Genomic DNA, 26,225 nt, shown 5'->3' with positions numbered 1-26,225 from the left:
ACCAATAAATGATGATTAACTATTAATAAAGCCATTAGTTAGAACGTATAAACATTTTATAAAGGACGGCCTCTTAGAAAGGTTTATCATTGCTGAAAGATCAAAATATAAAAATATATATTTTAGCAACTACATTTGGTTGAAAGCTTTAAAAACACGAAGTGGACTTGTGTCGAGAATCTTTCATTCAGAACTTCATTCAGAATTTAGCAGATTATGGAGCAGCCTCATCTTCAGACACAGAGACTCCACAGTTCAGCTGCTGTGTCTGTTCAGTGCACGCGCGCGCGCGTGCTTCATGCTGCGTCACAGGGGGAAGGGCGGTGCCCCCAGGTAGACGCACGAGCAGCGGTCACATCACCACAAACACACAGTCACGCACAGAGGGGGCAGTGTGTTCAGAGCAGGGAGACTCCCAGGTGCCAAACACACACGCACACACACGCACACTCTCCTCCGCTCAGGCTGAAGGACGAAGTGAGCGAGAAGGAGCCGAACACCGCCGGAACATTTGGAAATATCGAAAGAGGGAAGTTGGACTCGAGCGCGTCAGTTTCAGTGGGGGAAAAGTGAGTCTCTCATCAGCATGTTCAGCTGGGTGAAACAGGAGCAAGGTGGACGCAACAAGGAAGGAGAGATGTACCAGACGGTGACGGAGGGACTGCAGAGCCTCTACAGCAAGAAGCTGCTGCCGCTGGAGGAGACCTACCTCTTCCATGACTTCCACTCCCCGGCCCTGGAGGCCGCCGACTTCCAGAGCAAGCCCATGGTGCTGCTGGTCGGCCAGTACTCCACCGGGAAAACCACCTTCATCAGGTACCAACCACCGCCGGGGTCCGGGTGGGGCCCGTGTGAGCCCATTGAACCTGCATGAATAATCACTATTAGTATCTATAGAGTGGGCTGGGAGGGAAAGTCTGCCCGAGGCTTAAAGAGACATGTGACAAAACATCCTTTATCAGGTGTTAGATCAGTTTACACCCCCTACACCCTCTTTGGTTTAACTTAATGCCAGACCTTATTTGAAAATCATTCTATTTTAGGCTATCTTGATTATAGATACGGTTACAGGAGTGGAAGCGCATAATCTAAGATGGCACGTAAATGTGTCATGTTTCATGGTGAATTTGGCTAACTTAAAATCCACCAAAGCCGATCTGTATTTTAGGAAAGATACATGATTTAGGTTTGACTCTCAGTGCGTGCTATGGCCGTCGTCGGTGCATTCTGTTAGAAGGCTGCGATGGTAGCAACACAAAAAAACTGTAAATATCATTAAAAGACTAACTGGTCGGTGGCTCAGGTTTATTTCGAAATGAAGAATGTACACTTAGTAAATAGAGCATATCTCAATTCTTTATTTACAGCACGGAAAGCGCGGCCAAATAGCTAGAAGATCTTAAATAGGATACTTTTTCAATAGAGTTTGGCACGAGTTTCTCTTCAGGGTGTTGGCATTAGTTTACCATTGTAAGCTGAAACGTTGCATTTTAAGTTTATTTTAAGACAGTTTATGGGTGTTATTGTCCACCTGCTAACAGACAAAACTTGCATGTATGAGTTGTCGTAGAAAATCTTTAGTAGAAGAACTTTTGCATTGTGGCCACCTGTAGTAGCCAATTTCAGATTATTGTGGCCATTATTGAATTAACTGACAGTGTTTGTGTGCCTTTTACACACATGCTCAAACAAATCCACTCCAACTGAGTGTTCTTTCTGCAAACTGAAACCAGGAGTTGAGGACTGGGTTTCACTTCCCTGATCCTTGGGGGATTCGAACCAGTGACACTTCTGTCACAGTCCTGCAGCTCTGAGGCCACATCGTCTCCACTCTGATCTTTGATTTGGAAATCTGCTGTGACTCATATTTGATATCTGGCAGTCAGTTTGTCCTCGTGTTCAGAGATGGTAAAGCCTGAATGTGATGGCATCTCGTGCACTGATGTGAGCGCCAGCTGAGGCTCATGGGTACTGTAGTCCTAGTAAACGTGACAGCCACACGGACATCAGTCAGTTCACAGTGTGGCTCGTGTGGGATGAAAGTGTCCTCCGTATCAAAGCTTCTTAAGATTTTCTGTCTGCGTTTCTTTGGATTGTCACTTCTGCCGAGTGTTATTCTGCAGCTCCGGCAGGTAGTTGTGATATTTCCGTTTTTGTTGTTGATCAGATCTGAAGACAAGATGATGCAGGACAGAGAGACGGTTTGTGCTAACCTTGATTCCAATCAGGTTGAAACAATTTGTCTGAATAACAATCAGAGATCAACTCAGGTACATGTAGAGTGTGTGGCCTTATCCAGCTGAAACATATAACCCATTCTTTTTGGTTGGAAGAAAATGGCCGTAGATGCCGTATTTCACCTATTTCACATATTCACCGTTAACTTTGTTTGAATGAAAAAATAACCTTTAGTCACTTATTCAGAAATGTGTCTGGAAATGATCAAGTAGTGAATGAATTACAACCAAACACCATCAATTCAAACAACAGGAAAAGTCCAAAAACAGTGAAACAACTTTCACAATCAAACCTTCAGACCTCCATCATCTACAAGAACATTCATAAATCACTGACAAAAACATTTACCAGATTTACAATACCAGGGAAATTAGAGTAAACACTAATGAAATGGTCCACCTGTCCGTCTTTTCCAGACTTCTGAGACAAAGTTAACAAACATAAACAAAATGACATTTATTCCTGTAGATAAACAGCATCCGTCTCCTTGAATGCAGCTCTGTGTAACTGTTCGCCTGCCAGTCGTAATCTTTCCATCCAAACACTTTTTAGTCTTACAAGCTGCTTGTTGGACTCATGATCTCAGTTTTTAAAATCCTGGCTGTTTTCTGCCTAGAGGCTGGCACGCTGTCACGAGTTAAAGACCTGATCAACACACTGCCCCCCCCCCCCCCCCCCCCCCCCCACTGTTAAAGCTGCTCAGGGGGAAACACACACACACACACACACACACACACAATTCTCATGCACACTCCATAGATTACATATAATCTGAGTTTCCTTCTGTGCTGATGCAGACTGTTCACATCTGTCTGTTAATGCTCAGCTCAATATTTCCTTATTATCTAACTCAGACCGGTGACATCACATCCTGTTTAATTAGACCGAAGGCCGGTCGGAGGTTTTACTGAGGAAGCTTCAGCTGATGATACTGAGTAATCAGTATTTAATTAATTCTCGGGGTGATTTAACAAGCAAAAACATAAACCATTCTCTGGTCCAGCTTCTCCAATGTGAGTTTTATATCATTGTAAACTGAATATCTTTGGGTTTTGGACTGTGGTGTTAGGACAGGGTTAATGCCAGACTTCATATAAAAATGTACGTATTTAAAGCTCTCTTGCTTAGCAGCTAACATACACAAGAAGATGAGAATATTCAGGTGAAAGCAAACAAATTAATCCAGTGTTACGGTAAATTTGGCTGACATCAAATATGCCAAGCATGTAGTTAGTTATAGTTAAGAGCAACAAGTTTTTGATTTGGTTCTCAGTGCTTGCTAGAACTTTCTGGTACAAGTTGACAACGGAAGCAACAACAATCCTGTTAAACAACTGGAAATGTCATGAAGTCACAGATCAAGTGTTGCCGAACTAAAGAATCGACCCTGAATCTGTCTCTACTATATAATGTTACATTGACAGATAGTAAGGGCGCTGAAATAGGCAGATTTTCCAGTGGAGTTTTGGGTCACTTTCTTTTAGGATCTTGACATGTTCAACCTTAATCAGTTAATTGTCGTTAATGTTTAAATTGCAACATTCTCTGGTTTGAGCTTCGTAAATGTTGGAGTTTGTTGCTTTTCTTTGTGTCAAGTCAGCACTGAATGTATTTGAGTTTTGGACTGTGGTGGCAGAATGTTGTGGCCAGACTTCATATCAAAATCTTCCCTTTTAAAGCTCTCTTAGTGTGCAACGAAAATATGCAGATGGTAGAGCATAGTATAAGAAGAGTTGAGTCTTGTGACGGAGCAGGTTTGTAGTTTTTGAATGAGCTGATCAGTGTAGCTCTCTTACACTGTGTGGCTTTGTTTTGACATGCTCAGTGATATGACGGTCGTCCTCGGACGGTGTGTTCAGTGTGTCAGGACTCAGAGCTGCATATCTGTACTGTCAGAGGAGCGTTTGGACTGTCACGTTTGCTGGAGAGTGTTCTCTGAAGAGTTTCCACCTGGATCACTGACAGCAGGGACGAGCTGTGACCTGCACAGATGCTCAACTCTGAGCTACGTCAGCCTCACTTAGATCTGTGCTGAACTGCAGGACAGGAACTTCCTGATTGAATCCTAACGTTTTTAAGTTTACACTGTGTATTATCCAGGTAAAGTTCCTGTAATGTAACCTAATGTAATTCTACGGTGGCCTGGAAGGAAATAAAACTCAGACTGACAGCTGAGGTCATCACTGCAGTTACAGTTCACTGAGCTTATCTCACGTCTGCACAGAGTGTGTGTGTGTGTGTGTGTGTGTGTACATATCGGGTACAAACACTCATACGTTTTGGCAGCAAACCAGACCAGCAGAACTGACCTGCAATCAGTTTACATCCAACACAAGCTGCAGAGTAATTGTTGCTGCTGCTGAAGTGTGTGTGTGTGTGTGTGTGTGTGTGTGTGTGTGTGTGTGTGTGTGTGTTCCACTACTGAGGCCCCCCTCTGCCTCGAGGAATGCTATGAATCATGGGAACTGAAAAGAATGCAATGAATTACGGGAACAAGTTGTCAGTAAATTGCAGAGTGGACATATTTCCTTCTTCTTCTTGAAGTGAAACCAGTGAGTTGACGGTGCTCCAGTGAGCGGCTCGAGGCCCACAAACGGGTCACAACGTGGCCTCTGATTGGTCCACACATGTAGACAGTAATGGCATGTTTATGAGGTGTGAAAACTGGAGTATTTTATTCTGAAATCTTCTTCTGTCAGATTGTTTATCAATAAAGTTCCATGGTATTATGGAGGGGGGGGGGGCATTAGGGCCGGATGAACCCACTAAAAGTCCCGGGGGCTAAAATGAGCTACCACAAAGTACTTTCAAAGGTCTCTCTAGACTGCAGACCAAGGCCCAGGGGTCCAGGTGATGCAGGTTAGACCTCCAGTCAGACATCTGCCCAGTGGCTGCTGATCATCCCACTCTTCATCCCAGTGAGGCTCAGTGAAAACATGTTGGCCAGCAAACCGGATCAGAGTTACTCATCCTGGTCTCAGCTCTGCCTGTCCTCCCTTTGATGTCCATGATGTCGGGCTGCGACAACAGGAAGTGAGCGGACAGAGACTCGCTGCAGCCATCTTCCATCTCTTCCTTCCTTTCTCACTCTTCTCTTGTCTTTAACCACCGTGTGAGAGGTCGACGAGGTCCATGTTAAGATGGAAGGACGGGGGGGGGGCAAAAGGGAAACGACACCCTCAAATCCTGCTGGGGGGGGGGGGGGGGCACTGACTGACTGACTGACTGACTGACTGACTGACTGCCGCCAAACAACTAAACCTCTCTGTCTGTGTCTCTTGTCCCAGATACCTGTTGGAGCAGGATTTTCCGGGGATGCGGATCGGTCCGGAGCCGACCACCGACGGATTCATTGCGGTGATGTACGGAGAGAACGAGGGTGTCGTCCCCGGCAACGCTCTGGTGGTCGACCCCAAAAAACCCTTCAGGAAGCTCAACGCGTTCGGAAACTCCTTCCTCAACAGGTGAAGACACACACACACACACACACACACACACTGTAAAAAAAGTTTTTTATGGGCCACGGGGCCTCTGAACAGGTCTGTGACTGTGGCCCCCCCCCCCTTCTTACTGAGGTTGCAGCTAGCAGGCAGAGCGTAGCGTAATGCTTTTACTAAACTGAGACAGTGAACAAGTGTGTGAATGCAACTTTTAGGAGACGTATATAGTAAACTAGTTCATGGTGAGAATAATAATGAACGGACTAAAATGGGACTGAAACTAATAACTTGTTCTCAGAGACTCAAACTAGATCGACATCAGGTGCCAAAGTGGACTCTGACAATGCCAACGTTGCTGGATGTTTTCCTGTCGGTCTCTGGGATCCTAGTCAACTTCACCGTGGATCATTAAGTGTAATCTTATCTCTCGTCCTGCAGCTGAAATCTTTGCTGAATGAAACAGTTGTATGACTCCGTGACGAACTCCAGCTGAGAGAGACGGCATCATTGATGCAGGACTCAGTGGAGAGTTCAGATAAATACATGGACATCTCAGACCAGCTCCACCCGGCCCTGAAAGACCTGGACCCCTTCAGAATAATCCCTCTTAGCTTCCCCCTCGTCATGTTTTCTTAGTGTTGTTATGATGGTGGATCGCAGAGCTTTGTGTTTCTCCACCAGCTGAATCCAGAGTTAAACACTAACACCCACAACTCAATGAGTCCAGTTTAACTATAACTAAATAAATATAAGAAACCTGGCCGTGTTTCCTCTGAAGACATCTTGTCTTCTGTTGGAGCTCCAGATTAATCGATAATGAAAATAATCGTTCATCTGCTGCTGAACGTCTCCACGCACTGAAAGCCTGGCAGCTCCTCACACTCCTGTCACTGCTGTCCTCAAAACATTCACAATGTGGGAAGTGACCTCTTCAACCCTGACTGACCTGTAAACACACACACACACACACACACACACACTCTCTGTTGGCTGTCAGAGTTTGTAACGAGTTTAAATTTAGCTAAAAACACTCCCGTCCAAACATGTTTCCTCTGTCCAGAAATATTTCTGAGAGCGGCAGCAAGGAAGTGGAGGAGCAGTCGGCCCTCGAACTGTGTGTGTGTGTGTGTGTGTGTGTGTGTGTGTGTGTGTGTGTGTGTGTGTGTGTGTGTGTGTGTGTGTGTGTGTGCCCGAGGCATTCCTTTAACCAGGAATCTCATCTCGTCCCGGCGTGGTGGAGGAACCACCGTGAGTTATTGTTTCCAGGGGGAAGTGTGTGTGCGTCACCTCGTGTCGGCGCAGCGTTTTGTTTTTTCCCGCCTGTAGCTGCTGCTGTCTGTCAGCTAAATATAACTAAACTTTATATTTATTACGAGGTGACAACGAGGTCTCAGACACACAACCCAAAACAAGTTCTTCTCCTTATTCTGTCTGTCAGAGAGTCTCATGTTCACATGGAGTCAGTCTGGAGTCTGGATGTTAGCCTAGCTTAGCATAAAGACTGGAAGCAGAGGGAAGCGGCTAGCCTGGCTCTGTCCAAAGTTAAAAACACACCTACCAACACTCCTTTATGTACCGAGAGGACAAATCCAGCTCCACAGACAGGCCCCTCAGTCTGTAAATCCTCCTGACAAACTCACTCTGTTCTCACACCCACACACACACACACACACACACACACACACTGTGATCACACCCAGTTTATTACACAACGTCATCTTCACCTCTGTGAAACAACCTGGATCCTTCCTGACTGAAACAATAGAGCAGAGCTGGATAATGAATCACTTCAGCAGCTCTGATCTGTGACGGAGAAACGAAGCCAAACAGGAACACGGTGTAATAACTTGAGCCGAGCCTCTACGAGATGTAATGCCTGATGATCGTCTCCGGGGTCAAATGTTCACTCGCAGTTTATTTATACGTTAAAATGACCAGATTTGGCAAAAACCCACAAAGCCTTTAAAGGTAAGAAGAAACGATGATCGGAGGATTTCTTATTAAGTGATGATGTAAGTTTTAGAATCTGTTCTGTACACAGACTTCTACTTCCTGTCCGTCCGTCTTGAAGGGGGTCCCTCCTCTGCTGCTCCTCCTGAGCTTTCCTCCAGGTTTGCCCTGTTAAAGGTTCCTCATCTGAGCCGAGGGTCTGAGGACAGAGGGGGTCGTATGAGATCTGTGATACTGGGCTCTGTGAACAGAATTTGACTTGACTGTTGATGTAGAAATAGTGTTTCAATCATTTGGGTGTTTTTTTCTGTTTTTACATCCTTGTGTATTTCACATTTCAAGGTTAATGTGTTATAGAAGAAGTAACTGGGTATTATCTGCAGAAGAAGACAATAAATAAATAATGTCTCATGGTGGGACCTGTTGTGTAATATTATGAAGAGTCGGTGTAGACCTGCTCTGTCTGTAAAGTGTGTCTGTTGTCTTTGAAAAGTTAAAACTCAACTCTTGTGTGTGTGTGTGTGTGTGTGTGTGTGTGTGTGTGTGTGTGTGCAGGTTTATCTGCTCTCAGATGCCCAATCAGGTTCTTCAGAGCATCAGCATCATCGACACTCCTGGTATCCTGTCTGGAGAGAAACAACGAATCAGCAGAGGTACGGACTGTGTGTGTGTGTGTGTGTGTGTGTGTGTGTGTGTGTGTGTGTGTGTGTGTGTGTGTGTGTGTGTGTGTGTGTGTGTGTGTGTGTGTTAGCTGACTAAGCTATCAGAGACGTCCTTTGTGTTGTTGCATAATAGTCCTTGAGATTCTTTTGCTTCCTCATATTGTATGATGTCGGCCTGCTGGCATTCAGTCATCAGAGTTTCAGAATAAAACTTCCTGCAGAGGTCAGAGGTCACAGTGTCCTGACAGATTATAGTGTTTCATATAGTATATTTGAATGGCTGCTGTTTCATTTGCTCTCAGCCACGTTAGCAGCATTGCTGTATGGACAGCTCTGTCTGACTGTCTGACTGACTGTCTGACTGTCTGACTGACTGACTGACTGTCTGACTGTCTGTCTGACTGATTTTGGTTTCCGAGCAGATTTTCATTAAATGTCCTGATGTCATTCCTGCTCTCCAGAGGATGAACCCTTTTAGATTTGAATGACCCCATGACCTTTCCTCTGGCGCCACCCTCAGGTTTTCACACGTCTCCTTGAAACAGTAAAATACTTTTTTTCCAATTCTTCATCCCTCTTTTCTCTCACTTCCTGTTTTGTCTCTGGGTCTGTTTCCTCTGATGACTCACTGCTGCTGATCTTAAACCACAGAGTTTATAAATGCAGATCTGAAACCAGAGAAACTGATTGACGACGTCCACACAGGAACCGACTCCTGAGAATCAAACTCTTACAGATCTGTAGTAACTGTGGAAGAAATAGCAGTTGTAGCTTCAGTATCATTTATGTCCCATTACTGTAGTAGTGCTTTCAGCGTAGTAGTTTTCAGTCCAAGTCAGTACAATAAAACAAGGTGTAATTGAAATGTAGTTTCAGTGTCAGCATTCTTTTAAAGGTTAGTCTGCTCCAGCGTCTGCGCTCTGCACTGAAGACAGATCGTATTGAAAACAGAACCTTCTCAGTTTTATTTCTCAGGAAGACGCAGCTCAGTCTCGCCTGCTGAAGTTAGCAGTTTAGCAGTTTTGTGCAGTTCAACATGTTGGAACCTTGATGATACTGAGACAAACTGTAACAACGAAGTATAAAACCTCCTGCGCGCGTTTTCTAACTCGTAGACGGATGTGTGATTTGCATGACTTATAATTTGACTTAAATTTGGTCTTGATGTGTTTTGTGTCCATCTGATGTACTTACAGGAGCCAGCATCTAGTGGCCATTAGAGGAACTACATCTCAGAGTGCTTACATGTGTCTTCAACACTTAGTTTTGGTGGTTGTTGCTTTATTTGATCCTCCGTGGAGGAAAGTTTCCTCTCTGCTGCAGTCTGACACACAGTCCTGTTTTCTCTGATTCCTCCAGTTTGGACTCTTTCCTGAAGGTTTTATACGACAGAAGTGAGACGTTGTTTGTGGAGCCATGTTAATAACATTCATCCGCCTCAGATGTAGCTGAGCTACTACTAATGAACACATGCTAGCATGCTAACACGCTGAACTAAGATGGTGAACATGGTAAACATCGTACCTGCTAAATGTCAGCATGTTAGCATTGTTAGCATTGTTAGCATTGTCATTGTGCGCCCGTTAGCACACTGATGTTAGCATTTAGCTCTGAGCTGTGCTGCTAGCATGGCTGCAGGCTCGTAGTCTTGACTTTATCCTTGAATAAGGACGCACGTTTGGTTCCAGTGGGGGACGCACTATAAAGTCAAAGGTCCTTCAACTATATACTTAAATCATTTCTAATTCTTATCTAATAACGAAGGTGATGCAGACCTGACACTTGACGACAAATGTTCACCTTTAGTGTCTCTTTAGGAGCATTGTAACTGTTAATGCTAAGAACATGCAGAGGAGGAGGCAGTGCTTTCTTCACCCTCAGTAGAGGCTGCAGGTCCTCCTGTTCATGGTGTGTTCCTCTTGTACTGTATAGAAACGATATGCTTTTCCCTGTTGCTCTTGTATTGAGTCAGCCTGCATGACAGCATCAGTTTAAAGCCTCAGTTGGACGGGTGGAGGGAGGGACGGAGGATTAGAGGGAGGGATGGAGGGCCACAGGAAGCGGCAGCGGGGCGTTCCCTCCATCTGGAAGCGTTTAGAGCTGCTCAGCTGAGGCTGAATTCCTCCTGAAGACATTCAACAGGCCAACTGTGACTCAACACACACACACACACACACACACACGTCAGCAGCATCACAGGTTAAACTCGTCAGTGAGATCACAGCTGCCGCTCTGCTTCTTATCAGATTCATTCACATTCAGCACTTTGGACAAAGTCAACATGTCTGTTTAGTTAAAATGCTGACGTCCGTGTTCGTCCTGCAGCCGCTTCACCACACGTGTTTCTTTCTTCCACCTGTCGTGTCGAGGTGTCGACCTCCATGTTTCTCTGGTCAAACTGCACGTGTGATGGTACTGAGGAGCTACAGCACATGTGTGTTTTGTAGAACTACATGTATGATAGCTGACTGACGAATGAATCTCCACTCAGTTGAATTTATTTTGACTTAAGTTTATGAATCATGATTGAAATCAGAAACAAATGGACAGAAATAGTTTATCAGTCGAATTATTCTGCAATAATTAATTCATATTCCTCCAAAAGGTTCATCATCGACTAATGCTGAAGCTATTAGTCGCTATATTAGAGATGTTGAGCTAATGCAACATGTATGGATCCTTATTGGATGTGAAGTCTGGGTGTTTAATGGCAGCTGTGTCAAACGTGTGTCATATGCCACATGAGGGAAGTTGATTCTTCGTAGTAACGTAATATACAGTGCTTAACAAATTTATTAGACCACCTGTCATAAAAATGAGAAAACACAAATATTTTAGAAATCTGTCAAAAACTTGTTTCAAACTAAAAATTGTATTGTTATTTATTAGGCAAACAACAAACTGGAACAACTAAATAGTCCTTATTCACATATAATAACCAAAAATCTTAATATTTTGTACGACCTCCTTTGGCCCTGATAACAGCTTGCATTCTTGCAACCACAAAACAAAGTTTTTCTGTTCAGGAATGCAAGTAAATATTATATAACTGTAATTTGGCATCTCAATCAAAAACTAATAATGTGCTTTACTATTTTTTTCTGATTTTTTGTAAAACAGTAAATTTGAGAATTCATGGATAACAACAATAACTATATTTTAGCATTAAAGATATCATTTTGATTAAAGAGCTTGGCTTGCACATACTGGTGGATTAACCATTACAGAGACATCAAATATTTTGGTCATCAGCAATACTGTTAATGTAGGGCAGCGGGGGCAAACACCTTACACTGGGTGGTGGTCTAATACATCCGTTAAGCACTGTATATATATATAGAATACAGATATCACCTCCCCTGGCAAGTAAAACCTCTGTCTATCAGTCACATGCTCATACACTCTTCTTGGAAGGGAGATGTGGACTCAGACAGTTTGACCATAATCAGAGAGAAAGAATTGATCAAATGAAGGAATATTAAATGCAGATAAAGCGACAGTTTTGAAGTATTTCAGTATAAAAATGACACTTCCGTCAGATGACGATCACTGAAAGGAGGATACGTGGTGTTGAGTCGCTCAGCTGTGTGGACGCGTTTGAAAGGCGTGTTTTATGGAGACATTTCAGCTGCATGTTTGGCAGCAGATTGTCTTCAGGGTGGAGCTGCTGTTTGCCCAGTCGGCTGTGGTCAGACTGATCAGCTGCCAGCCCACCGTCATCATCGTCATCGTCATCGTCATCATCAGAGGGTGGAGTCTGCAGCGTCATGGTTCAGAGTTAGGAGGGAAACTTTGTCTTTTTTTATTTCATGCAGTATCGTCTCTTCAGTGATGTCGCCTGGTGTTGTTGAGTTCGCCGCTTCAGTTTTTTAATTCTGACTTAATAAAATAAATAAAAGACACTTTATACAAACACTTTCCATTAATATACTACTCACGTCTATTTTGTTTTATTCTGTTCTTCACTTCTCTACCTTTCTCTTCATTTACCTTCTCTTCTCTTTTATTCTCTTCATTTCCCTTCGAGACATTTCTCTTCACTTGATGTGTCCTCTCTTTTATTCCCTTCTCTTCTCTTTTTCTCTCCAGCTCTCTTTTATTTGCTTAATTTCCTTTTAGTCATTTTTTTCTTCATTTAATTTTTCTTCTATTCACATCACTTTTCTTCTCCACTTCACTTCAGTTCACTTCACTTTTCCATCTTCTCATATTTCTCCTCTCCACTCCTTTCACGTTCTTTTCTTCAATTATGTTCTCTCTTTACTTCATTTCTCTTCACTTCTCATCTTTCTTGTTTTTCACGTGTTTTTGTTTCTTCACTTCTCTTCATCTTTCTTAAGTTCTCTTCTTCTCACTTTATTTCTCTTTATTTATCTCCTCCTCCTCTTCATTTCTCTTCACTTCTTTTAATTTCCCTTCAGTTCACTTCACTTTTCCCCACCCCTCTTTCCTTCACTTCTCTTCATTTCTCTATAGTTCTCTTCACTCTCTCTTTATTTGTCTTCACTGAACTTCTCATATCTATTCACTATTCACTTCATTTCTTTACTTCACTTTTCCTTTCTCGTCTTCTCTTCATTTCCCTTCACTTCGCTTCTGTCTCTCGTCTCTTCTTCTTCTGGCCTTTAAATCTCTGTATTTCAGTGAGTCACTGTTGGATCTGAGCCTTACTTAAATTCTTCAATCTCACTCTCAGCTTGTGCCCCGGGGCTTTTGGCCAATAATCCCTCCCTTCTTTCCCTGGCTCTGTCCTCCTTGGTCCCACCCACCCTAGTCCAGTCCTGGTTTCTGGTTTCACTGGTCTGCTTCATAACCATCAGTCCTGATCCAGTAAATGAACTCAGTGACCAACATTACATCACTGCTCTGCCATTTTTTAGAATAGGTTTTGTTTACTTTTTATTAAAGAAATAAAGAGACCAGATACAGATTGTGTATCAGTGGTCTTTAGAGGTGTTGCTGGGTGTGCTTTTTAACTTTGGACAGAGCCATGCTAGCTGTTTCCAGTCTTTATGCTAAGCTAGGCATCGTCTTTGTTGTGATTTTCGGTTGCTGCTGTCTGACTCCTCGTTTGCCGCTCTTGCCACACTTCCTTGTTTGTCTTCATCTGGGACTTCGCGACCTTGTTTGATAAGAAAGGAATCTATTTTTATAGTGTGTTCACTACATGTCAGCCTGCGACCCTGCAACAGCTGAACTAATAACTCTAGTTACACCTTTTAAATTCAGTAGCAACATTTATTAATCAAGTAAAAGCCCAAATATACATGTTCAGTGCTCGTACTGCAGTGAACTGTAAGTTATTTCTTTCAATCACCCCAAATGACCCGACAGCAGCCCGCTAGTTATTTACCCATCCAACAGCGCTTCCATCATTGTGGCGCTCCAGAGGGCCGAAACTGGCAACACAGCAGGGCGTTCGGGTTGTTAGCCTATACTGCTATCTTGTGTATGAGTAGTGTACTTCAGGAGTATGTTGAGTATCTGAAGAATCAATGTGCTGCATTGTCATATAATAATTTGCCACCAAGGGCGGCATGGTGGCGCAGTGGTTAGCACTGTCGCACGGCTCGGTCGCCATCGGTGTGTGAATGTGTGAGTGAATGGGTGAATGAGACTTAGCTGTAAAGCTCTTTGGGAACCGTGAAGGTTGAAAGGCGCTATATAAGTGAGATCATTTACCATTTACCGTGGAAGCAGCCGATTACAGCCTGGTGAGCCGCACAATGAGTGCTGCTCTAACACCTCACCAGTCCCCATTCATTTATTCTCACATTTCCTCTGTTGAACTCTGAACATATTTTTTCCAAGATATAAATACAATAAGTTGCAGTACTAAAGAGGAAGTATTATTGTTAGACTGAAGGTGTTTCCCTTTGAACAGGAAGGGGAACAAGTGAAGTAATCAGTCATCCTGTAATAGACCGAGCAGAGAACAGTTACTCCTCAAATCAGAGGAATTCCTCATGAAGCCCTGCAGGAGAGTTTTCTGCCTGCGTTCAGCTGTAATGAGTCTCTGTGGTGCAGGAAACTTCCCGGCTGATGACTGTATTTACCACTCACTCACTCGCGCAGCATCACGTCTCCTGGGACCGACCTGAGCCAAAAACCTGAACCTGCAGTAACCTGAAGCTGCAGGGACTCAGGCTGCTCTCAGTGCTGACACCATCAGACACCATCAGACACCATCCACACATCTTTTATTCACGAAGCGACGATTCCAGGCTGGAAACACTCCAACGTAGCTGATTCTCCACAGCAGGACAAACACAACGAAAGAGTCCATATTATAACCCGAGGCCTTCATCAGGGTCTTCATCAAACTCATCAAACAACATTTAAATAAGATGATTATGAAGCAAGAAAAACCCAAATATTTGAACCTTTTTACATTGTGTGTGTGTGTGTGTGTGTGTGTGTGTGTGTATGTGTGTGTATGTGTGTGTGTGTGTGTGTGTGTGTGTGTGTGTATGTGTGTGTGTGTGTGTGTGTGTGTGTGTGTGTGTGTGTGTGTGTTGTGTCCACAAACACTCAGGTGTGTTGTGAATGACAGCAGCTCCTCCATGTTAAATGTTGAGGCTGAAATCTGATGCAGGAGGTGAACAGCTCCTATACACACACACACACACACACACACAGACACACACACACACACACACACTGCAGCATTAAAGATATTGATTGATTGATGACGCTGTCCAGTGGAGGCCTCTACAGGACACCAGCAGGACTTTCTGAAGGTCAAGTGTTGATTTAAAAAGCTCTGACTCAGCTGTTTTAAAACTACAGTCTGGAGCCTGAGTGTTGACTGAAGGTGTTTCTGTGTGTGTGTGTGTGTGTGTGTGTGTGTGTGTGTGTGTGTGTTCAGGTAGACTGGTTGTGATCTATAGTGGTGTATGAACACTCAGGCAGGTGTGTGTGTGTTATGTAAACTGTAGATTTTAAAGGTGACCTTTCAGACAAATACAAAACTGTGTCAAAAGAAAATGCAGCTGAGGATGATGGGAAATCAGTCTTTAGGTTTAGAGGAAAGACAGGAAGTGAAGTTTCATCAACTATCATCGACTGATGGACCACATATGAAATCTGATTCACCTCCATTGTCTGACGGCCGAAAACTCCGAGACAGATAGAGAACATGTATAAACACGGATACATACAGTATATATAGATATAGAGATATAGAGGGACAGATATCTATAGACCTGTTTCCTGGCTGGGTGCAGTAACCTTGATTCTCTGCTGGATTCCTGGCACCCTCACGGCCTTGACAAGACTCCAGGAAGTGACTGCACCTGGCCAAGAAATAGTCCGGCACATAAATCCACCCGAACGTGATCATCGGTGGGCTTTAGAGGAGCTGGTGGGTGCAGCAGAAAGTCTGCAGCCAAACTAAAAGAGGAACAGGGACAGAGTTTTCACATGTTTTATTTTCTGTAGACGCACAATCACAGAACATTATTGGTATTAATTCATTCAGCTTTGTCAGAGACCTGGATGTGCTACCTGGAGTCCTCCGATAGAAACCATGCAAACACCTGGTCCTGGTTTCTGATCAGTGTCTGTTGGTGCAGATCATCGTGGCTGAGATGAAACCTGATGCTGTTATGATCATGTAAACAGGGAGGTGAAGGACCAGGTTCCTCGTGTTCCATGTAAACGTCCTGCCCCAAATAAGACCCAAAACCAGGATAAGACTCTAAACCAGGACACTGGAGCTGGAGTGGATGGATGGAAATATAACTGAATGGGTGTTGGTCTATGTGGACCGTGAGGCCAGACCAGTTTGGAGCCACTGGACTACTTACTTTACTACTAACACTGACTCCTTTGAAGATCCACAAAGTATTATTGTAATATTTCTAGTTTAGTTTCTTTCAGTCGAATCCTTCGGAGCGCTAACTGTATTTATTCATGTCACACAAAACACAGCAGCTCTCTGGGCAGCAGCGAGGAAGACAAAACGTACAATCAGAAAACCTTTATTGATCCCCGGGGGGGGGGGAATTATACACAAACGTTGACCACAGATAGAAATCAGGAGGTGAAGCAGCAGCAGCAGCGAACGTCTCCTCCTTCAGTTGGAGGAACTTTACTGTTAAACTGTAAAAGTTTCCAGTTCAGAGTGTCACCCAGTTTTAGAGGAACCACACCCAGACTGCCACAGCTCACTTTACACACACACACACACACACACACACACACACACACACACACACACACACACACACACTTACAGACATGCAGCAGCTGTTCTGCCCTCTGTGCTCTCTGTTTGTTCTGCAGCTCAAGTTGAGTTCTGAAACTAAACTCCTCTGAAATGTGTTTTGTGGATGCAGAAATGACCCGATTCATTCTGTGTGTTCAGTGGACCGACTGGTCCTGGTCCTGGACTGGTACAGGTCCAGTACTGTGTCAGCTGCTGGTTTTGTTAGGAGGTGGAGGGTGCGTGAACCCTGCAGACTGTCACGTCGGTGAAATCACTTCGTCTTATAATATGATGAAATATTCTGGTCGACTTCAGAGTGAGAACATAATAAAACAGCTTCAGAAGAGCCCAAACGTTTGGCCTCGATGACCCCTCACACAACGTGGACTCTGTTTGACTCTGCAGTCTTGCATGATCCTGATCCTGGTTTAAACACCATGATGTAATAAAACCCACAGACTCTAATGAGACGTCACATTCTTCTTCATCTTGGTTTGTTTGACCGAATGACTAGATGACAGATTAGTTGCAGATTATTTCACTGTAGATCGAATTGATTGACGGTCTAATCGTTTCAGCTCTTGAGCTCCTAAATGTCACAAATGGTTAAATGTTTGGACCAAAGCAACAAATTAATGGAGTTATTTGAAATAGGACTAAGAAATGTACTGAAATATCAATAAGCTTCATCTTAGTTTTCCTTCACGCTGGTCAGAGTTAGTTACAGTGGTCTTCCAGAAATTATGCGATGATTAGTAATAATAATGATCCTGTCTGTCTGTCTGTCTGTCTGTCTGCAGGTTATGACTTTGCGGAGGTCCTGCGTTGGTTCGGGGAGCGTGTGGACCGGATCATTCTGCTGTTCGACGCTCACAAACTGGACATCTCCGACGAGTTCTCGGAGGCCATCAAAGCCTTCAAAGGACAAGACGACAAGATCCGAGTCGTCCTCAACAAGGCCGACCAGGTGGGACGAAGGCTCCCCCCCGTAACAAAGATCACGTGATTCCTGACTTCAGTCTAATTTCCTCCTCCTCTTCCTCACCTGTGCTCTCAGGTGGACACGCAGCAGCTGATGCGGGTGTACGGCGCCCTCATGTGGTCACTGGGGAAGGTGATCAACACTCCAGAGGTGGTGAGGGTCTATCTGGGCTCCTTCTGGGCCAAACCTCTGCAGAACACAGAGAACAGGTCAGATATCATTCATTCACAGCTACATGTTCATCCAGTAATTCAGTCATTCATTTAGAAGAACAGGATACAATACCAGTCATTCATTCATTCTAGTCATTTACTTTAACTTGTCCATTTCCTGGGTCATCCTCTCACTCATTTATTCATACATTCATTCATTTGTTCACTCATTTCTTTATTAATGAATTGTCTCATGATTTATGTTTGTTCTTCATTCATTCATTCATTCATTCATTCGTCCTCTTCCTCCTCAGGCGTCTGTTTGAGGCGGAGTCTCAGGACCTCTTCAGGGACATCCAGAGTCTTCCGAGAAACGCAGCGCTCCGTAAACTCAATGACCTCATCAAGAGAGCGAGGCTGGCCAAGGTGAGACAGGAAGTGACATGCTGTAGTTTGGACTTGGACCTGGACCTGGTTTGGATGTTGAGACCTTCTGGTTTAAACCTGCTGGTTTTGTTTGGTCCTGGAATTTTGGGAATATCCTGGAATGCTTGTGTATCCCAGACAGAAAAAATCAGGAAAGTTGTAATCTCTGAGGGTCCAGATGGGTCCTGGAGGTGTTTAGCCTAGCTTAGCACAAAGACTGGAAGTCGGGGGAAACTGTTAGCATAGTTCCATCAAAAGAGGACACAATCCACCTTCCCACCAGCGATGTACTAATCCAGCTGGTCTGACCGATGCAGCTCAGCTCCTCTGCTGTGTTGTTGTTAGCCTAACTTAGCGTTAGCGTAACAAACATCAGCTGTTGACAGTTTAATTTTGAAAACGCAGGAGTCAAAAGAAGCTTCTCATTTCTGAGAATTAGAAAGCAGAAGTGAGGCTAAATTTAAAGATGTAGAAAATGAACCCTGACTTTGACTCAGAGACGCTTCATCACTGCGTCCAAACTGATCCTGGAGCTGTTTAGACTGAGCCTGTTTGGTTCAGGACGTGTTTCTCTGCAGGTTTCTTTTCCTTTTTAGACCTTCAGTGGAGGGAAGGAAGCTTCCTGTGAGGCTTCAAGTAATAAATCAGAAGTTAGTCTGAAATGTTTCTGGTCCTCCGTCAGTGTTTGAAGTTCAGAAGGTAAAAGTTTCTGTTTGCTTCCTGAAGAAAACGATCCTTCTTTCATGTTTCTGTTGTCACCGACATCAGGAGTGATGCTTGTTTTCAGCTCTGAGACTCTGCGTACTTCACTTCCTCCACTTCCTCCACTTCCTCCACCTCCTTTGCCTCACCAGCTGACCATCGATAGTTGAGAGTCAGAGCAGAGAGATCAGAGATGTTTGTTTTGTGTTGTGGTGAACGGAGATCATCGTCTTGTACGACACTGAGGTCCGTTGTGATGTCTGAGTTATGACGCTGGACGTGTTGAGCAGCAGGTCGATGAAATGATTTTTACACGTCAGTATCATTAAAGCTGCTGTGATCAATATTTTCCTCAGTTCCTCTCTTTGGACACTTTGTTGGTTGTTTTCAGACACAACAGGCAGCTGGTTTGGTGCAACATTAAAGCTGGTATTGATATTAATAATGATAATTATGAATTGTTGCTGTAAGTTGGAGCTCTGCTGAAGACTTTTAGTAAACAAACACCTTCTTTTAGGATTCATGTTCTCGTGTCGACTCTCTGACCATCCGCTCATCCATCAGCATGTATTTTTGTTCTTCCTCCCTCTATTAACGATTGATTAATGGCCCTCAGAAATTCAATGACTTCACTCCCTCCTTAGATACCTCCTCCCTTCCTTTGCTCCTTCCTTCCTTCCTTCCTTCCACCTCCCATAATGCTGTGGGCCAGTATGAAGGATTGATGGGTCTCTGCCCTCCTACATTCCTTCCTCCTCCTCGCCTTCGTCCATCCATCTGCAGCAGTGTAGTTTACCCTCTGACCCGGCGCCGGCTCCTAAAACTCCTTCATTCATTAATGTCCTCCAGACTTCTCTCAGGGACGTCCCTGTTACTTATTCACTGTTTGCACACAGAGAATCAACATCTGCTGCAACCATAAACCTCTCAACAGCTACCTGCTAGATGTCAGTGAGATATGTGGAGGGTGTGAGGAGGAGGAGGAGGAGGAGGAGGAGGAGGAGGGCTGACCACAGGGTCTCTCCTCTGTGTGGAGAAGAAACACAGTCAGGAATAAAATACAGGTTTGTTAGGCAGACTTGTATTAAGTCAGTATTTAAGTAAAATATGTTAAACTAAATTTATGAGATATTAAGTCATTATAAAGTCTAAATTTTAACTTTTCAAACTCAGACAAAGATTTAATGTCCTGTCTGTCCGTCTGCTGTCCTCAGTCTCAGCCTGGACTCTTCCTGTCTCCTCTGTGATCGAGGAAACTGTTGAATAAACAGTGTTGTTGTTGAACGAAGCTCAGCTGAGGTCTGACTGTAGGGGCTCTGTGTGTGTATGTGTGTGTGTGTGTGTGTGTGTGTGTGTGTGTGTGTGTGTGTGTGTGTGTGTGTGTGTGTGTGTTCTTCTCTTTCGAGGAAGTTTCTGTTCTTTGAGGGAAGATAAAAATAATTAAAGGTTGATGACTTTTAAACGATTATCAGAATTGCGACAGGCGAGTTTCTCTAACTCTTCCTTTAAACACTCATCATCATCATCATCATCATCACCATCAGGTGCACGCCTACATCATCAGCCACCTGAAGAAGGAGATGCCGTCTCTGTTCGGGCGGGAGAAGAAGAAGGAGGAGCTGATCATGAGGCTGCCGGAGATCTACACCACCCTGCAGAGAGAGCACCACATCAGCCCCGGAGACTTCCCCAACGTCGCCAAGATGCAGGTACACCCACAAACAGGAAGTGACATCAGAGCTGCGAAATGTGAATCACACCTCACTTTTTAGTTTGATTCTTAGGGACGAAAATATCACGCAGACAGTTCATAAAGTCATTCTCCTGCGAGGGAAGAAGTATGAAGATGTTTTACTGAAGTAAACGTAGCAATACCACAATTTAAAAGTACTGAACGTCGTATCAGAGGACTCCTGATTTACTTAAATAGAACAACTTCTTCTTCTTCCGCCCGGCTGTCACAGAGGCTGAGCGGAGGTCTGGATTTTAAACTGATTCACTGTGCAGCGTTTCGTCACGTTTGTCCTGCTGAAAAGGAACACAGTGTGAGAACAAACTGTGGTGTTTAACTCAGGAGGTTTACTGATGTCAGAGAGGTTTGAAAAGGGAGAAACAAACACTGTCGCACTGAAAACACTCTGCAGCTGCTGGTCAGGCCTGCAGAGATGCTGCTCTGCAGGTGTGTGTTCGGTCCCCAGATACACTTGTATTTATTGAATCATTGGCAAGAGAGGATTTTTCACATTTTTCAGTTCCCTGGTGAGATGTGTACTCTCATGACACACACACACACACACACACTCTGGGATGTGCTGTCCTGCCGACTGTGTTCTGGTTCAGAGGTCAGAGGTCAGCGGAGGACACTGTGTCCAGCTGCACGAAGCAGGAGGTTTGATCCTCAGCTCGGTTCAGCTTCATCAGGTCTGAACAACCTGCAGGACAGTTTTCAGTGTTTGTTTCTGGTGTGTGGAGTTTATCGCCCTCTGTCAGCAGCCAAGAGGAACTGCAACAAACCACAGGTCTCTGTCACGATCATGTTAATACGAACAAAATCCACCGATCAGAGCAGAGAGGGGGCAGAAAGTGAAATAAGTTACGACTGTTAAGATAAGATTTGCACATTTGTTTGCATGCTACTACAAGGAGCTCGATAACATGTGATTGGACTCATCAGGTGTGAAATGTTATTAGTCGTTTAGTATTGGAGAAGACAAAGAAGTGTGATTTTAAGGTTGTGTCTGTCGTCCTGCAGGACATGCTGCAGCACTACGACTTCAGTAAGTTCCCGTCCCTGAAGATGAAGCTGATCGAGTCTGTGGATAAGATGTTGGCCACAAAAATCGCAGGTCTGATGTCGATGATCCGGGAGGAGGAGTCCAAGCAGCCGCCGGCCATGGTGTCTGGCGGCGCCTTCGAGGGCTCCCAGGACGGGCCCTTCGGTCAGGGCTACGGCGAGGGCATCAGCGCTGGGGCCGACGCCGAGGACTGGATCGTCAGCCGCGAGAAGCACCGCTATGACGAGATCTTCTACATGCTGATGCCCGTCAACGGCAAGATCACCGGCGTCAACGCCAAGAAGGAGATGATGAACTCGCGGCTGCCCAACACCGTGCTGGGGAAGATCTGGAAGCTGGCCGACTGCGACCGGGACGGCATGCTGGACGACGAGGAGTTCGCCCTCGCCCAGCACCTCATCAAGATCAAACTGGAGGGCTACGAGCTGCCCAACGAGCTGCCCGACCACCTGGTGCCCCCAACCCACCGCAAAAACCCCACCGCAGACGCCCTGTACAACCACAGCGAGGACTAGAGCGCTGACAGAGCGCTGACAGAGTGCTGACAGAGCGCCGAGCCAGAGACCAGCGGAGCTGAGAAGAGGTCCAAATGTAAAAAGTCACCACAGGTCAATGTTTCTGCTGCTGATGTTCAGACTAACAGGAGAACCAATCAGCAGTGACACCTGCAGGAGGTCAAAGGTTAAAGTTTAGGATTCACACGAGGAGCTCGCCACCAAGATGACCTTCAGCCATCGAATCACACGTTGAAATAAACAGGTTCACGCTTTTATTTTAGTAAGATTTTATATATTGTATAATTCAGCTGATTTCAAGGCACCAAAGAAGAAAAAAGATCATGCAGCTTTATATTTGACTAATTCTGCTTTAATTGGACACTTTTATTTTGAAAGAGGACAGTGTTTTAAAGAAATGCCTTGATGTTTAACATATTTAACCGACTTCCTGTCTTAATGCTCCTCTGTATGTCTAACAGTTAACCCTAACCCTGATCCTTCAGCAGGGTTATGATACAGACAGCAAATATTAATAACATGTTTAACAATCTGTGTGTTGTGATGAATAAACTGAGAAAGGAGAGCTCAGTCAACACGTGTTCATGGAACATTTGAATTAGTTTCAGTTGTGAAATGTATTTTTCCAGAGAATGTGGGCACATCGAGATAAATCCAAAAATCCAACATGAGTCCAAACTAAAGTGCCCATAAAGCTGCTGAAGCTGTTCATTATGATTATAGAAGATATATATATATGTATATATATACATATATATATATTCATTTCCAAACAGAAAAAAGTTGTTAGTTTTGAAATGAAGACGTTGACCTTCAAATTAAATCAACAAATGATCTCTTTTTTTCTTTTGGATATTTACTGATCAGATTCAGCTGATGTGTTCATCTTTTAAAGTCTCCTCTCTAAAATGTTAAAAACAAAGTCTGAACAGTCAACACAAACACAGATATTTTATATTTTAAAGAAAACATTTTTTTCTATTTAAATATTTTATTACACTTCTTTATGCTTTTATTTCCGTTTTCAAAAATATTGCTGTGAGTGGAAACCAGCAAGTCGTTTTGGATGAATGAATTATCAGAACTGTCGTTGTTTGACGTCCTGTAGGTGGACTGAATCACAGCAGTTAGAACAGCTGTCACAACATGTTGACATGTAATAACCCTCGAAGGTGAAAAATCCAGACTCCAGCAAATTAGAGAAACTCAACAAGTGGAGTTCTTGAAACGTCTTCATGTTTAGAGCAGGCAGCAGTTACTGACCGCCTTCTGCACGTGACACTGGAGTGAAGAATTAGTCCCAGAACCAGGACACAGGGTTGACGGGGTCGTCAGAGGTCAAAGGTCAGAGTCAGTCCTGTTTGAACAGCACACAGTCAGGAGGAGATGACCGCTGCAGCTCGCCGGTAACTCGTCCTCTGGGACGGACGGCGTCCTGAACCGCGTCGCAGTCGACAGTCTGTGAGTTTCCTCACATTGTGAAGAGCAGCTGAGAGGAGGAGAGCCGGCGACCTCTGACCCCTGACGGCTGCATACTTTCCTCCTTAAGGGGACTGTGTAAACAGCATCTCTGAGGGAAACATGTTAACGTGACAATACTGATTTCCAACATGAGATGTGGAAAAATACTGTACGGCCAAAAGTATTGGGACACTTATCACAATATTCCAAAACTGGGGCGTTAAACTGCTGCCACTCTCCTGGTTTCAGTCTCTCCTCCAGATGTTGAACCAGCTGCAGGGATTTGCACCAGCATCAGTGAGGTCCAACACTGATGCTGGTGATCAGGTCTGGCTCACAGTCACACAGGGAGGGAATCTTGCTCTGAATGTGCCTTCAATCACAACACAGAGTTTATTTTCTAGAAAAGTTGAGTTTGCCTTTTTTTGTGCTACCTAGCTGCCTGCTGTCACCCCCGTAACAACGTTATAAACTCTCAAGGCGCATTTAGACTGAATGTGAAGCATACTTCGGCGTAATTGTTGTACATTTGCCCCCTGGAGAGTCTTTTCAGTCTGTGTTTGACCCCAACAGCCGCTGCTGACACTGCACAGACATTAGCTGTAGCAGCTAGCTCCTGGACTCTGTTATTATCCTCCAGTTTCTTTACTTTGCTTATTATCTCTGTATGATGAAGCATGAAACACTTTCAACTTGTGCAGAGCTGAACCAACTTCACATCCACTCTGTGCGTTGGCTTTATATGCTTTTAAAAATCTGCTTCTTGTTCAGTCTGAACACACCTTCAGTACCAAAACCAAAAATGCACAAGCTAATGTTAACATAGCTGCTTCCAAAGACATTCAACTCAGATTTTGAAGCTACATTTGCACGTCTCCCCATCTGTGCCTGTTCATTTAAAAAGCGTTTTTTTTAGGTTGAGTCTGGTGGAAACATTTCGGCAGCAGAGCCTTTTCAGTTGAACACGCTTCAGTCAGACGTGTTCGGATGCCCTCTGTTTCTATGACAGGACCGTCTTCGTCCTCGAGGATTCAGCAGCTGGGCGGCTTCAGTTTAGTGCCTTTAACATGCAAAGAATGACAAAAATCTAAGTAAAGAGAAATGTTTCTTCATCTTTCCATAAGGGAACATCTGTAAAGCCATCAGTCCTCTCCGTCCCTGATTTAAGTGAATGAAGGACGACATGTAAACTCAGCTGTCTGGTGGTTTAAAGTTCCTTTTTTTAATGTTTTCTGTGTGTAAAGACGCTTCTCTCAGTCAGACTGTACATTCAATGAAAAGCTCAAATTCCATCTTCATTTATCAGAATGTAAAAGTTTTTATTTTTGTGATTTTGATGTATTTTGTATTCTTGTTGTTTGAATGTGTTATTGGTCAACGGTCTGTTACTCTGTTCTGATGACTGATGATCTCATCCTGTTAGCAGAGGTGAACACCAATAAAGTTTGTTCAATACGTGTACTCAACATGTGCTGGTGGTTCGAGTTAAGTTTGTCTTTACATTTCAGGAGACTTTCTACTTCTCCTCCACAACATTTCAAAATGAAAATGATTATTATTTTTACCTTCATTACATTTATGAACAGCTTGAGTTACTGGTTACTTTTAGTTTCGGATTTTACAGGAAAAATATAATCTCATAAAATGGGATGTTTTGCAGTAGTTTAAATTATTATTCCAAATTATAGTATCGGTAGAATATATACTGATATACTATATACTTCTCATGAATGTGTTAGAAGACGAGAGAAGAAGAAAAAAGGTCAGTAAAGTTTGTCACACTGGTACAGAAATAGAAGAGTTCATTAAACAAACTCAGCAGTAAATCTGAACTAAACTTTTACACTGATTAGACGTCAACCTGCTGATTCAGCTTTCATTCAGACGTGTGGGGGGGGACTTTGAAGCCATTGGATTTACAGCATGAGCAGCTCCACTCACCTGACAGCAGGTGCAGGGGTCAAAGTTCACAGTGACAGTATGAACACACACACACACACTTGTTCTTGTTCATTCAGACGGTTTGTTGGATCAGAGGTGGTTTTTATTCGGCTTTGGACCTGCGACTCCGTCTGAGATCCGAGTGGAAGGTAAGAAGACCAACTGTGTTTATGTTCAGTACTTTACATGTATAAACTTTACGTTTATGTATAAGTAGCGTCTTCCGTTTCTTTTTGTCTCTTTTGTTCTTTCTGAGTGTGTTTACAGGTCTATGAGTGTTTTTCTGTCTTTACATGTTCGTAAATCTGCAGAATTTATTATCTTCAGGTTATTTTAGTCCTGTGTGACTCTGCAGCTCTGTTTCCTGTTGATGTGTAAGTATATTTATATGTACAGTACCAGTCCAAAGTTTGGACACACCTTCTCATTCAATGGTTTTTCTTCATTTGTATTATTTCCTACGTTGTAGATTCATATCGAAGACATCAGAACTATGAAGGAACACATATTGAATTATGTAGTAAACAAAAAAGTGTTAAACAAACCAGAATATGTTTTATATTTTAGATTCTTCAAAGCAGCCACCTTTTGCTTTGATGACAGCTTTGCACACTCTTGGCATTCTCTCATCAGCTTTATGAGGCAGTCACCTGGTTTTCAAGGTGTGCCTTGCCAAGAGTTCATTTGTGGAATGTTTTGCCTTCTTAATGTGTTTGAGCCCATCAGTTGTGCAGAGGTAGGGTCGGTACACA

General features: G+C 43.8%; 1 protein-coding gene across 1 annotated transcript; it reads left to right on the top strand.

Annotated features, from left to right (window-relative positions):
* The first annotated feature begins 383 nt into the window (after nt 1-383).
* On the top strand, nt 384-24,998 carry ehd4 (EH-domain containing 4). The gene is made up of 8 exons (XM_070920044.1): nt 384-816; nt 5,526-5,702; nt 8,184-8,281; nt 17,300-17,466; nt 17,557-17,690; nt 17,948-18,059; nt 20,306-20,470; nt 21,514-24,998. Exons 1-8 carry the CDS (start codon nt 587-589, stop codon nt 22,069-22,071), a joined length of 1,641 nt encoding a protein of 546 aa, XP_070776145.1. The 5' UTR covers nt 384-586; the 3' UTR covers nt 22,072-24,998.
* The last annotated feature ends 1,227 nt before the right edge of the window (nt 24,999-26,225 follow it).

The sequence above is a fragment of the Enoplosus armatus genome, chromosome 15 (assembly GCF_043641665.1).
Source record: "Enoplosus armatus isolate fEnoArm2 chromosome 15, fEnoArm2.hap1, whole genome shotgun sequence".
Classification (NCBI taxonomy): domain Eukaryota; kingdom Metazoa; phylum Chordata; class Actinopteri; order Centrarchiformes; family Enoplosidae; genus Enoplosus; species Enoplosus armatus.
This window is presented reverse-complemented; position numbering and strand designations above follow the sequence as displayed.